The sequence below is a fragment of the Hipposideros armiger genome, unplaced genomic scaffold (assembly GCF_001890085.2).
Source record: "Hipposideros armiger isolate ML-2016 unplaced genomic scaffold, ASM189008v1 scaffold_48, whole genome shotgun sequence".
Classification (NCBI taxonomy): domain Eukaryota; kingdom Metazoa; phylum Chordata; class Mammalia; order Chiroptera; family Hipposideridae; genus Hipposideros; species Hipposideros armiger.
The window spans coordinates 1996371-2011495 of NW_017731398.1; the positions used below are offsets into that span (position 1 = coordinate 1996371).

Sequence of the window (15125 nt, forward strand, 5' to 3'; positions counted from 1 at the left end):
CCAAAAAACAAAGAAAATTGAGCTGTTTTTCCTTCTCTTGTAGCTGAGCAGATGAGTATGAACTAAGGCTCCAATGAAGCTTTTTCACAGGTAAATATATATAAATCAATATACCTAAATACTTGTAGGATTAGGAATATACATAGTATTTAATCAGTCAATGGAAAAACAGACAACTGTGGACCTATATGTCTCTACCTTGTACATTAATAGCATCAGTAGAGATAAACATAGACACTTAAAATATAACCCCCCAAAAAGTACACTATACTGCCCTTGGAGTAATGTAAATTCATTTTGTTTTATCAGTGTGACAGATTATCTTCTTTCTTTAGTAAAAAGCTGTAATCAAGGAAACTAACTGTATCTTCCTCTAGAACACATACTCAAATGCCAGATGAGAAAAAGCGTCCCCAGAATCTAAAAGGGCTGTAAGAAGAGCTCCCGAAGCCAGGCCCTTCATGCTCTCAGCTCGTAGGCTCCTCTTGCTTCCCCAGTTTTCAGCAAGTACATGTGAAGAAAACTAGACTATTGGTGGAAACACTTAGGTTTTCTACTGGCAGATGTGTTATAAGAAATTACAGCTGAGAGCCTAATAAAGATCATAAAAATACATTAATATTATATCTTAAAAACAAAATACTGGATTTTAATATAAACAACCGTGAGTCAAATCAAATCGACAACTATTTACGGGGTCGTTACCCTGTGCAAGGCACCTACTTCCAGAGTCCCAGGCTCCCAATGGCATGCCTAACACAGGAGCTATTTGCAAAGCCACCTCCAGGAGTAAGCCACCCATACTGGTAGGGTTATCTCAAAGGACAGTAGACTGAAGGACAAACAGAGCACTGGAAAGCCCCTTACAGGGAAGGAAATTAGGATTAAGCAATGCTTCGTTAACAACATGTGCAGTGCTTGGGGCTCTCAAATATCCAGTAATTCAACAAAAATTCAACAGCACACGATGCACAGGTGCTGGGGAGGAAGCCGATCTCGTCCCTGCCCTCCAGGATAATGCAAGGTGAGTATAAACCCTTCCCAAGGTACCGTGCAAGACAGGCAAACTACCAAGGGCATGTTACTGTAACAGAGGAAGATATTAAATGTCATGGAAGAAGGTGAGTGTCAGTTCTTAAGAAAGGAGTTACTGCAGAGGTATAACTTGAGGCAAGACATTAAGACTGAGTAAGAACTAGCCCAGGTGGGAAAGGAAGGCACCACGCTAGACACAGCCAGCCAGTCCAGTTGGTCACTGAACACATACTATGTTCTACTGTTTTCAGAGTCTACGATCCGACGGGGAGGTAGACAACCAACATACGCATAGAGACAAATACCAGATAAGAATTTCAGATCGTGATACGTATTATGAAAAAAACAAATCAGAGTTACAGAACAGGGATTCTTCAGGGGAACGCAGTATATACTTGAAGTATGTCTGAGATGGACTGTCTCAAGTGCCACTTAACCTGAGATCTGACTGATGACCAAGATTCAGGGGAAAAGGATTCCAATCAGAAGGAACAGCAAATACTAAGGTATAAACAGAAATAGCCCTGGCCGGTGCATATGGAGCACAGTGAATGAGGGGAAGCATGTAGACCAGGTCAGATGTTGATAGAGATAGGCAGTGACTGCCAGCTGTTTACAAAAAAAATCTGTTTTGTTCTTAGGATGTGAGTACTCTGCATCTCCTTGCCTCCCCTGAAGTTAGGTGGGATCTTGTGACTGAACAATGAAATAAGAGGGTGCCATTTCAAAGTCAAGCTTTTAAGATGTTTTCCCTGCCCATGCTTTTTCCTATCTGCCAACAACATACAAATAAGAACTAGACCGTAGGAACGGCAGACCCACCAGATGGAAGAGAGCTGCTCACTGGCCAGGAACACTACCTTGCACTGTTATGTGATTGTGAAATAAACTTCTACTGTGTTTGAGCCAGTATGCAATTTTGGGTTTATTTGTGCAAACATGTTAAGCATGCATTTTGGGGCCTCAATGTCACCATAGCCACATGCAGGCTACTGATACAAGGCCTGTGCACTAAGATCTTGTAAGGAGCTGGAATGTTATTCTAGCTGCAGCGGGAAGACACTGGAAGCAAGGTCGTGATAACAATCTGATTTACGGTTTACAGTTCCTGCTGTGGACAGAATGGACTGTATGAAAGCAAGAGTGGGTGGACGCAGGGAGACAACAAGAAACAACACACGTTATCCAGGTGAGAGCGAGCAGCGGCTGGGACAGGCGGCAGCATGGATATGGTGAGACGTGGTCAGATTCAGGATACTGACAACCTGCACGTGGCATATGAAAGAAAAAATAATCAAGAGTAACTTCTAGGTTTTTGGCTTGAGGAATCAGGTGCATGTGGTACCATTAAGGAAGAGTGAAAGAAAAAAAAAATGAAAATGAAGAGGGAAGGTTTGACAGGGAGTAAGGGGGAATCAATGGTTCTCTTTTAGCTGTGTTGTTTGAAATACCTATAAAATCTCCAAGTGAAGATGTCAAGTAAACCGTTGGGTATTTAAGTTTGGCACCCAAAAGACAGGGTGGAAGATATATGTTTTGGGTTCAACATGGTGAAGCTCATTTTTAAAGCCACAAGACACTCTCCTAACAAGCCAAAATTCAGACCCCTCAGTCTGTCGGCAGAGGATCCCCCACAGGTGGGCTTCAGCCTGCCTCGCACTTCCCTTTCTCTAGATACACTTCCCTGGGTGGCTCCACTGGCCTCTAATGCCATCCCCTCCTCATTATCCAAACACTCATTATCAGCACTTCCACTGTCAAGGTTTTCCTAACATTATTCCAATGTGAGGTAACCTCTCCATGCTTTGGATTTGCACAGTAATTATTTTCTATATATCTAGTTCAGAAAAGGCAAAAATCACATTTTGTTGTATGCCATCTCTTCTATTCATGTCTTAAATCTTAATTTTCACATACATATTCCTTGTTTCTTCAATTAGTTGAGTTTCCTTAGGAAAAACCACATCTTGCCTTTTTTATTTCTTATAGGACCCTAGTATAATGCTGTGCATATAGTGTGGTCAATAAATTTTATGTGATTTGACATCTTTTAAAAGGCAAAGAGGTAATTGAGACTTTTAGGAATATTTCACCAAAATAAAGAGAGCAAAACTCTTAAAGAGGCAGACTTAGGCCATTTGGAAAACCTGCTAATTTAAAAACAGCTTATCCACCAACAAGGTAAGGCATTACTACTGTACCTACAGGTAAAACTTCCATTCATTGTGAACTTACCTATATCAATATCGGTAAAGCCTTCTGCACTTATTGCATCCATTGTGCTTTTGTCTATTGTGTCCAGACAAAGACTAGCAAGCTGAGGTTCATCAAATAGTCGAGCCTGAACATATGAAAAGATAATTATTCTATTTCCATAGTTATTTTACCTTCAGGCTGTACACATTCAAAGTTAATACTATAAACAGTTATAATTGCTAATTATGTGAAAATACCTACTTAAAATACAATTATAACATCTATATATTCTTAAAACTTTTTATTCTGCAATCAGAAATGAAAAGCTAAAAGCACAAATGCCCTGCTGACATAACAAATTCACCACTACTACCAACCCTGGCATTTGTATTTTCATTTGCTTATATATAAACCTTGCCTAGTTTCTTATGCATTACTTATTTTGATCCTTAACAAACACCATGTGTTAGATAAGGCAGACATTATCCCATTTTCCAGATAAGGAATCAGAGGCTCACACATATGCCAACTTGCCTAATATCTAGCTAATTATGCTGCAAAGCCAAGTCTTATAATCTTTTTACTAGCCGATTGTCAAGCATACCGGCACTAACAGATTTTTTTTTTCCATTTCCTGTTTTGATTGGGGTAGAGAATGAAGTACATGAATTTTATAGTATGAAAGCTCTGGGAACCTAAGCAAAAAGTAAGCCTAACAACAGAAGAGCAAATAAATAAATTCACATGATTACATGATGGATTATACAACAATGAGAATGAAAATCTTAACTACACACATTATGGATGTATCCTACAACTTAATGATAAGCAAAAGAAGTCACAGTATATATTGAGCAAAACAGTATACACTGTATGATTCCAGCAAAGCTAATCTAGGCTTTAAAATTCAGAAGTCGAGTTATATATGCTTATCAGGATGCGTATTATAATTCAAAAAAACAAGTGACAAAGCTGGGGAGGCGAGAGGTGGAATCCAAACTCAAACGAGATTTTAGAAAACCGGAACACTGAAAAGTAGATGTAACAGTAGATATGCCAAACTTTTATTCTGTTTACATTTAACAGCAGGTCAAACAGGAAATGCTCAGAGGTATTCTTGCTGGGTTGTGCAGAAACCTGCTGAGAAAGCTGCCAACTAGTTAACCGCACCATAAATGACACCATGATTTGGTCTGGCTGATGACTCTTCATTTCATTTGAAAGTAAAATTTATTTCAAAGGCTTCAATAACTCAGTTGCTACCGAACAAATGATAAACATCCCTAAACAGTTATCTTGTGTTTTATAGCAGAAAGAATACATTAAACACACTGGCTTAAATTTTAAATATATATATGTAATATATAACACATAATGATACTTATATACATATACATTTTTTTAAATCAGGACATTTCTTAAAATTATAGAATACTCAAATGTTTGAAGATGCTCTTCATAGATTATATAGAAGCTTATTTATATTAATTTGCTTAGTCAAATTTTTAATTTTAGTCCTGAAGAAAATATGCATAATAATGTATATATGTATGTATAAATGGAATAATAATGTCTGCCTTATATAACCTAGAGGGCTTGTTAGGGATCAAAATAAGTAATGCATAAGGAACTAGGCTATGTATACTTTATTTATGTACATAGTGTGTGTGCATATGTGGGGCGGGACTGAACCATTTGAGAATAAATTCCATACATCACAGCCCTTACTCTTAGATATTTTAGTGTATATTTCCTAAGAATAAGGATATTCTCTTATTAGTAGCTAACTTTGTAAATAACAATGCGGGTGGGCGTAGCCACCATCCCATGCCGGAGTTGAACCAGCAGCCTTGTTGTTGGGTGCACTCTCTATCCGCTGAGCCATCCGGGCAGCAGCTCAGCTCAAGGTGCCAAGTTCAGTCTTAGTTGCGGGTGGGCGTAGCCCACCATGGAACAGGCAATCTTGTTGTTACACCAGCTGAGCCATCCTGTCACCTGTTGGCAGCTCAGCGACAGCTCAGCTCGGGGTCAGTGTCACTGGCCCATGTGGGAATCAAACCGGCGGCCCTGTTGCTGAGAGCTCATGCTCTTAAGTCAACTCTTAACCAACTGAGCCACTCAGCCAGACCAACAATATTTTTTATAATACTTTTCTTTCCAGCATAGGATCCCATCTCGGATCATAGTTCATGTATTTTTAAAATATGAAAAATAGTACATTTTACAAACAGTGAAATTCTAATGTTAAATATTTTAACTAGCCAACTCAACTATATTCTTAAGAGTTCATGCAAAAATTGATCTTTCACTCTAGGAAAAACAATTTCTTATAAAAATTATTTTACTCAGGGTAGCAATGCTTCAATCACTCAGGTTATGCAGGCGATATCAAGTTTTCTATGGAATCTATTGCTGCTACTCCGAGTCTGGCACTATCTCTGCTAAGACAGCACTTGATTGTATCACTTCATAGTTTTCCCGTGTAAATCACACTGGTGCAGTACACTGGCCTTTTTGTTTGAGGGAAGCTGGCATGGGTCGTCCAGTAAATGAGTAGGCTTCACTCAAATGACTCACTTGGCCGGAACAAGCAGTCACATGACAATTTGTAGGCTAATTCATATGATCCCACCAATGAAAACTTTAGAATAATACTGGATTCTCAGACCAACAAGGCACTGAAAAGGTCTGTTTTTCTCACAGTGATATCTGTTGACCCTTGCTACTCCTGTGTCATCCAGACACACTGGCGCCATCTGGAACCCTATTAGAAATGCAGAGGCTCAGGCCCCACCTTGGACCTACTCAACTAGAAAGTATTTTTTAATTGTCCAAGTTTAATTTATTGGTTTCTGAATTTATGACTGAACTTTTAAAATATAGTAGGAAAGTGATCCTCTCTACACACAAGAAAACCCCTTGGACAATAAAGAATCTTATGAATATCAACTTTATTAGATGTTTCATCACAAATTCAAAAGAGGAAAAAAATGCAAGGAGATATCACTTATTAGTTATATGACCTTGGTCAAGTTATGTCACCTCTCTAGGCCTCCATTTCCTTATCTATAACATGGGACAGTAAGAAAACCTTTACCTAGGACACTTACACCTCCTCAAGTTCTTAGGAAGATTAAATTAGTACATATGAAGTACTCAGAATGGTGCCCAACACACAATAATCACTCAATCCATGTTGCTATTATCATCATCGCTGTCACCACACCTTAAGAACTAATGGTTTAAAGTTGAGACTTTAGCTTTACCACTTGCTGTCTAATGTTATAGAAGATATTTACCTCTCTAAGCTTCTATTTCTTCATTTAAAATGGGAATGATAATAATAGGCAACAACACTGCAGAGCTGTAATTAGGTGTGGAGGTGGTAATATACACAAAGGGACTAGCTTGGTATCTGGCATTCTACATATATAGAAATGGAGTTCTGTTATTATGTCTATAAAGAGGTGATATCAGCATGTTCTTTCTTCTGTAACTACAAATACTTTTTGACAGAAGATTTTTTTAAAAAACAAAGGGGGTGCCATCAGACATTTTCTGTATGACAGGATGGATGCAGAACCAGGGAGCACAAGCTCTGGGCTCCGGCCCCACCTAGCCTGGTGTGAGGCTTACCGCAGCTAATGGTTCAGTTTTTCCATTTGGAAAATGAGAGAGTTGAGCTAGGGGGACACAGTGATTATTTCCAATACTAATATTTAGTAGGATTCTATATTATCAGCTTAGCTTCTTTTTCTCCTCATTTTAACTTGTTTATGTCTGTAAAGACCCTATTTCCAAATAAGGTCACATTCTGAGGTCCTGGGGACTAGGATTTCAACACATGAACTTTGGATGGGGGCACAATTCAAACCATGGTTATAGGCTAACTTAGAATTTTAAAACAAGTCGTACAAGGGTATTATAGCATTGCCTAAAAAGAAAAACAGCAATTTATTTGTATCTAAAATATGAAGCTCAGATTATAGGCATTTCACAAATGCTAAATAGTATCTGTTAAGGACCAGTTAATGTGCACACTTTGTAAAAATTCATCAGACTACACTTAATGATATGTGCACATTTCTGCAGGTATCCTGTATTTAGTGAAAACGTTTTTAAATGTCAGAGGAAGAACATTTCATATAAACCTTAAATTCTAACTCCTCCAGGAGTTAGTTAACAAGCTTACAGGTACAAGTCCAAAGACAGTGAACCTTAGAACTTTTCAGGACTTCAAATACTCAATCCTAATTTCAGATCCAACAAGGAATTCAGAAAAAAGATGTCCAGAAAACTTCATGTTATCCCACTCTCAATCAATCCCAGCAGGAATGGCGCTGGACCCTGATCCCAACTCCGATCCGAAAAAGCTACGTAACTTTGAGTCCTAATAGCCTACTTGTATGAGGCTTCCGTTTCTTTACCTACATCATACTGTATTAACTCTATTTTTCTATTCTTTTCTGAAATCATATAAATCTGATCTACTTCCCTGAATGGTACTATAAGAAAAATCACAGAAACTTTAAAATAACGATCTAGAACTAGTTCTCCAGGAAATAGTAAATACTCATATGCAGTTATACTCACTTTTCACATGATATACAGCGTAGCTACACTGACTTACCTGAGTAAGCAGCATAAAGGCATTATCTGCCCGAAGATGTTTGGTGAGAAATTCCACACAGTGAGCTTCCAAGGCTGGGACTGCGTATTTCTTAGCAGTATAAAGAGTGGTCATAACTGTTTCTGGGCCAATTTGAACTTCGTCTGAATACAGAAATCTGGAAAGCAATTGGAAATCACAGAGCTGGTCAGTAACGTTTTAGACAAGTAATCCACCAGAGTTAAACCTCTAAGGAATATTTTAAAAGATAATAAGCAAACTGAAAACCTGAAATGTGCATCAGGCTTTCCAGGGCCACAGGGCATTTGCACACACATCATCTCATTTTATTCTTACCAATCCTGAGAGGCAAATAAAAAACTTCTACAGAGAGAACTGAAGTTAAGTGAAGATCATGAAACAGACTCAGGTCTCTAAGCCAAATTTTCTGAGGTCTTTTAGCACCCCACAGCAGCTCAAGGCAACCTTAGTTCACTTACCGCTCCTTCAAAGGATGTTGACTTAAGCACATCGACAGAGAGCTGAAGTTCACATCCCGAAACCTCAATGCATTCATTTGTTTCCTGATAATGGTGTTTTCCTATTCTGGGCACCTTTTAGCCTTTCATCAGTATCCCAGAATTAGCATTATGACCAAAGACCAGAGTCCTGGGCTTTGGAGGAACAAAACAATTCAATCACATCTTAAATGACCCCATGTCGCCATGTACTTTTGGGTATTTAGTTCCAATTTCCTCTCAAAATACTACCCAGCAGACCAATACTGTCTTCCTTCCTCCCAGCTCCCTGCCTCTAACGCTAAGTCACTAGATAAATCAGCGCCACAGCCCTGCAGGTTAAGCGCTAAGACTATCAGTGAAGGCCTGGGTGGTTCTTGCAGAAGGAGACAGGGCCCCTTTGTGGCTCCTCAGAGACCCTGTCCTTACCGCGCAGATCTCAGCTACACTCAGGACGGCTGAGGGTGCTGGAAAGTATGACATTAAGAATGAGTTGCGCTAAGGGCTCAGAACACTCATGACACATTCCCAGGACCCAAGTTGGAAAATAAGTGTGTAAGAAAACCCACTAACGTCCTTCAGAAGAGTCTATTACAGTGGAGACAGAAAAGTAAGTTCTATTTTATGTCCCTACCCCCTACCTTTCAATTTCCTCTTATTTATTCCTGTGGCCACAATCACCATCCAGGATGAAAGCCTCGCCCGCCTGTCTCGTCCCTTAACTTCTCACTCTAACCCAATGCTGGCATTTCTCTATTATCACGATCCGTACAACTATCTCACGTGGGGGCTGCTCATCCTCATGCTCCCCTATATCTCAAGTTCAAAAGTGAATGCTGATGTTTCTCAGGACTATACTGTTTTAAAATCTTTTCCCCAAAACCTCCTTTTGGAAACAAGTCAGCCATCGGCATCACCCTCATAACGCTGGCTTAACATGACGTGCCACACTCTGATTGAGCAGAGAGGATGAAAAGCCAAGTTAGACACAGTCCCTCTTCGTCAGGCGTGGGGGGATGAGTAAAAAGGAGAGAAAATTAACAAGGATTGAGTTTCTACTACCTGACAGATGCCAATTCACTTAATCCTCTCAAAAGGAAGGCAGGTGCTGTTACCTGCCTTGTAAAGATGGGGGAACAGAGGCTGAGGAAACACAGGACACACCACTTGTGGGCTTCGGGCTGCTTGCAGGCCTGTTGGACCAACCAGGAGAGGCTGTGAAGGGGTCTCAAGAGGAGGTGGCGTGAGGCTGAGTCTGCTCATCGCTTGCTATGTGGCTTTAAATAAGTTATTACCATTGTGCTCTTCTCTGAAAAGAGATGAGAACAACAGGGTGTGCTTCGTAATGTTCTGGTGAGGAATGATATAAATTAACATACAGAAACTGTTCTGAACAGCACCTAACAAAGAGCCTCAGTGTCAGCTATTTATTTTTATACTGCCTCATTCTTCTGTGGTTTTCCTTCTAGCCCTTCTGTTTTCTCCCCAGCAATCACATGCTTACATTTCTAAGAATTCTTGCTTTCGTGATGGTTCCTTTTTTTTTTCAGCACAGCATCCAGTTTCAGTTTTATGGGGCCTAAACTCTGAGGACAGCTGGCAGCTCCTGCTTCTGTGTTCTCAGACGCCATGAGCACTGATCCAAGGAGTCAAGATACCCAGCTGGACAGATCAGCTGGGGAAGCCACGTGGAGAGGAAAAAGGCTCAGTCAGTCTGAGGGAACCTCCGATGACTCCAGCCCCAACTGCTATCAGACTACAACTGCATGGGCGACCCAAAGGAGGTGCCCTAAGAACCATCCAGCTGACCTCAATCAACCCGCACAACTGTGAAAGACGATAAAACCACGCTGAAGCTGCTAAGTGTTGAGTGGTTTCTTCTACAGCAACAGATACGAAACTTGCCATGAGATCAGATGAGGCAGCACTGTTCTGCCTGCAGGAGGAATGGAGTGATTTTTATACAAGAGGTGTAATTAAGTGCGGAGCTCTTCTACACAGAAAGGCTGTGAACAAAAGCAAGTAGACCTAAGGAGGCCGGCATTAAAATAAGAAAAAGGCCACCAGTAGTTAGAGATGGAGCACTGGGTAGATAGAGGAAGAAGAAGACACAGAGATCAAATCATAAGGTCTGGTGTACCTGCTGAAATGTTTAAACTGCATCCTGTAGGCAAAAGGAAGCCATTCAAAGGCAAAAGGAAGCCATATCATGTGACTCTCCAGGGGAGTCACATGATAATATCTGGATATTAGAAAGATAACTGTGTTAACAGCATGAAGAATGGAGAGAGCTACATCTGAAGGCAGTGATCTGGTTGAAGCAATGCCGAAAAAAATTAAGAGAAGGGGTAGAACCTCATGAATGGCACAAAATGAATGAGGAACAGGTAGAACAGACTGGAATCAAACTACAGTTTGGAGTCAAACCCACCTGAGTCAATCCCCAACCGACCCCCTAAGCAAGAATATATGGATGTTTTTAAGCCCCTGCGTCTTGGGGTGTTTTACAGAATTACCATGGCAAAGCTGACTAATACTGGGCATAAGAAAAAACCTTCCTGTCTCAAAGACTGTTCTGAAATTTAAGTGAATTCACATACGGTGCTTACAACAGTACATGGCCCACAGTCAGCACTCATTAAATGCCAGATATTTTTGTTATTGATATGCTCATCTTCATGGGTACGAGACATCTGTGAATGTCCAGGTGGAAACTGGGTTCTGGAGCTGAGTGGAAGTCTGGCAATACAGCTGGCAGAGTATGTGATGCCATGGGTTAATGAAAGAAAGGAAGACGATGGAGACAGGACCCTGAGGACCAGTCACCCAACGTCTCCTTCCTTGAGAGGATTATACTAGCCATCTCCAACCCCTCACCTCCTGATCTCCCCCCAATCCATTCTAATCCATTTGCTGAAATCACTCTTACCAGAGTTATCAATAACCTCCATTTTGTCAAAACCAATCATTGATTCAATATCATTTTACCCGATTCTCAGCAGCATTCAACATAGCTGACAACTCCCTTTATGGGAGCCCTTTCTTCAACACGACTCAGGATACCACGCTCCTTGCTTTGCCTTCTAGTTCCATTGACAGCTGTCTGTCTCATTTCATGCCCCCTCTCCTCTGCCCCATGTCACAGATTGGGGTATCTCAGGGCTTATGCTGTACCTCTTTTCTCTTCACAATCTACATTCCCTCCCTAGGTGATGTCATTTGTTTTCATGATTTACTGTATTTCCCCATGTATAAGATGCATTTTTTTTTAAATTTGGGGTCTAAAAACTGGGTGCATCTTACACAGTGGTTGTAGATTTTTTTACTTGCATTTCCCGCAAGTGATGAGGAGCTGTATGAATTTTATGATGAATAAAACTTTATGTAATAACTTTATGTAATACATTTTTTTCAAATTTCAGGCTCCAAAATTAAGGTGCATCTTATCATGGGGAAATACGGTAAATACCACTCCCTCCTAACTTTCCAACTGATGTTCAGGAAGTTCTTCCCTAAACTCCAGGTTCATATTTCTGTCTACTCTTTTTTCCCTCCTTGGATGTAGAAATCAAATCTTCTTAGTTCTACCTTCAAAATATATGCAGAATTTGACCACTTCTCATCACATCCATCACTGGTACCCTGGTAGAACCCACCACCATCTCTTGCCTGGACTACTGAAAAACTTAATTCAACTCCCTGCTGCCCGTTTTACTCCCTCCACAGTCTAATTTAATCTCCAAACAACTGCCAGAATGAGTTTCTAAAAATGTAAATCAGATCACATCACTCCCTGTTCAAAATCCTCCAAAGCCTTCCCAGCATACACTAGATAAACTCATGGTTGTTTCGCGGGCTGTGTGGCCCCTGCATGGTCCTGTCCAGCCTATCATTTTGACCTCATCTTCTAGCACTTTTCTCTTTACTTACTATGCTCAAATCACACTGGTTTACTCTTGCAGTTCCTCCAACAGGAGAAATTTAGAGCCTTAAACATGCTTTTCCTTGGTTGGAGAGCTCCTTCCCTCATGGCTTGGTCATCCTTCTTCAAAACACTAACCAGTACTTGACATTACATTTATCTTTGTTGCTCCTTACTAGATTGTAAGGTCCATGAGGTCAGGGACTTTTTCTTGTTCACCGTTGTATCCAACATCTTAAAACAGTGACAGACACAGGGGAGGCACAGGGCATTTCTCAAATGAACTGAAAAACATCACTGAGAAAGGTCAGGCAGATCAAAATGAGCAGTTTCTTAAAAGCGCTTCAAACTCAAGTTCAAAAGCCTTTAATGTTAACTAATTCAAGTTGTAAACACAATAAAAATAGGCCCAAGCTAACCTGCTTTTCCACCTCAGGAAGAACTAACTAAAGATGAGACATCTTTTTGTCATACAACAGTAGGTAAGTACAGCATCTATGTTTCACTGCCAACCAACACCTAAGTTTAAAAATCAGTGCACATATCCCTTTCAGAGCAAACAATGACCAGAGCCTGGAGAAGGACAAATACCACAACTACACTGACAAGAGGAATATTCCAAGGACTCTAAAGTTAATTCACTTATTTCCTATTAATGGGGAAAGACTAACAGCTTCAGTGAAAATATGAAATAAACATTTTTCCCTCTACATTTTTATCCTAGCAATCTCAGTATTTTTTAAAATATTAAGCTATGCAACAATATTTTTGGATTCGTATTTAGGGAGAGTATTAAAAATGCTCTTAAGGTCCCACTTCCAAACATATCCTAAGAGAGGAGGGTACCCAAAATTTAATAAGCACTCCAGGAGATTACAATGCAGGTGGACCAATAGATCTTTTTTAAATACTTCTAGTCTAGAAAATATGAACGAGCTATAACCAATCCTCCTCATCAACTTCAAACTAAAAACCAAAATGACCTAGATCCTAGCTTTTGAGTTATTTTTCCTCTTTATAAAAGTAACTGAACTAAATTACACAAAATATAGGAAACAAAGAGAAAAGAAGGTAAAGAATGTCTCACCACTCAAGCAGTTTTGGTTAGCATTTATTTTGGTATGTTTCCTTCTATCCTTTATCTCTAGGTATGTTTGTTCCATTTCTTCTCACAGTTTAAATAATAGCGTACACAGTTTCAAATGCTAATTATTACACATACCTTGCATGTTAATGTTATTACTTAGTATCATATCATATTTAGTACTATATTCCATCGTATGGACCCATCATTGATTATCTGACCATTTCCTCCAGCTGACTACTTCCTCACTACCATAAATAATCCTGCCGTAAATATTTTTGTACAGAACATTTTTTTCAGTACTTGAATATGTCCTACCTGTGGGGGGGGGGGAAATAAATCTATAGTGCCAAACTGTTTGACCATTACCTATGTCAGAGAAGGCTCCTCCAATGTTATATTTCTCAAATTGGGGGGTTTAATAGAAAAGAAAAAGTACTTCACTTATTTTAATTTGCACGTCTTTAATTCCTGATAAGGTTCAACATTCTTTGTTAACGTTACTTAGTTGTATTTTTTCTTTCCCTAAGTTATCTATCTTGTCCTTTACCCAGTTATTAATGGGATTTTTTTTTGTATTTTTTTTACCACTTGTGTCAACTTTGTATTTAATTTCTTATTCATCTTCCCGATTGAGCTGTGAGCTTTCTGGACTATTGATCTGTTCCCCTGACCTACCTGTTTCTGCCTCGGTACCACCCAGGCTGCTGCTTTAATAACATTGTACTTGGGCAGCTGAAACTCACATGGTCCCGGGGGGGGGTGAGCTGGCACTGCTGCCTGGGGCCAGTTACGTGCCTTTCCTGGACCGATTTCAATCCCCTTCGTAAAATTGTGGAAAACAACACCTATACTTCCCTAACTGGACTTTTGTGAGTGAAAGCTAACAATGCCATACTATCAGCTCTCTTCCATTACATAAAATTAATCAGAAGTCAATCTACTAACCTCAGACAAGCAAAAAGCAAACTCTAGCACGGACGGCCGGGTTCGTTTTTTAAGCAAATGTGACATTATCTTGCAGAAACGCAAGGCAGGTAAAGCCACACTTATTTATTCTGGTACTTTCCTGGGTCCTGACAACTAGTACTGAACGCTAACGAAAAAGGAGCCACCGTTTTGTTTTAGAAGAAAAAGAAGGCCAAATAATCCCGGTCCTACTAAGCCTTTCAACGAGTCCTCTACCCGCAACCAAAACACAAACTTTGCAAACGGGCCGTCAGGACAACCGGACCCACCAGTTCTCCGGTTCCGAAGCTCAGGCGGGCAATCCGCTATTGGAACGTGAGCGCGGCTTTTAACGGCAAAGCCCCGCTAACCCGCCGCGGCCATAACTGGGGCCCGAACGTACCCGCTGACAGGGTTTGACGTCGACCTTCCGGGGCATCCCCGGGGCCCGGGAGGGCGAGGAGAGCCCTGCCCAAGGTCAGCCGGGGCCCGGCGGGCCGCTCACCTCAGCAGCGCCAGGAAGGCGGCGGGCTCCACGTCGGGCAGCTCGATCTCGGCCGAGGTGGTGGCCATCCCGCCGTTGAACATGGCGTCGAAGACGGCGCTGCCGGCCGCCAGCACGAAGCGGTGCGCGGGGATGCGCTGCGGGCCCCCGGGGGCGGCGGCGGCGGCGGCGGCGGCGCCGCGGCCCTTGCCCAGCACGAAGCGCACATCGCTCAGCAGCTCCGAGTTAAAGAGGAAGGCGAAGCGCTCCTTCAGCGAAGCCTTGGTGGCCTGCCAGTTGTACAGCGGCTCCCGCTGCAGGGGCAGCAG

At 41.1% G+C, this 15125-nt stretch overlaps 1 protein-coding gene across 2 annotated transcripts in view; it reads right to left on the bottom strand.

The window, feature by feature from the left end:
• The window catches only part of BTBD1 (BTB domain containing 1), a 31364-nt gene that overhangs the window by 15970 nt on the left and 269 nt on the right, over positions 1 to 15125 (bottom strand). For both annotated transcript variants that reach the window (XM_019640041.1, XM_019640040.1), the window contains exons 1-3: positions 14818 to 15125; positions 7862 to 8018; positions 3271 to 3376 (exon numbers count right to left, since the gene is read on the bottom strand). The exon at positions 14818 to 15125 is cut by the window's right edge. In XM_019640041.1, coding sequence (XP_019495586.1) covers positions 3271 to 3376; positions 7862 to 8018; positions 14818 to 15125 — 571 coding nt within the window. The remainder of the gene's footprint in view (positions 1 to 3270; positions 3377 to 7861; positions 8019 to 14817) is intronic.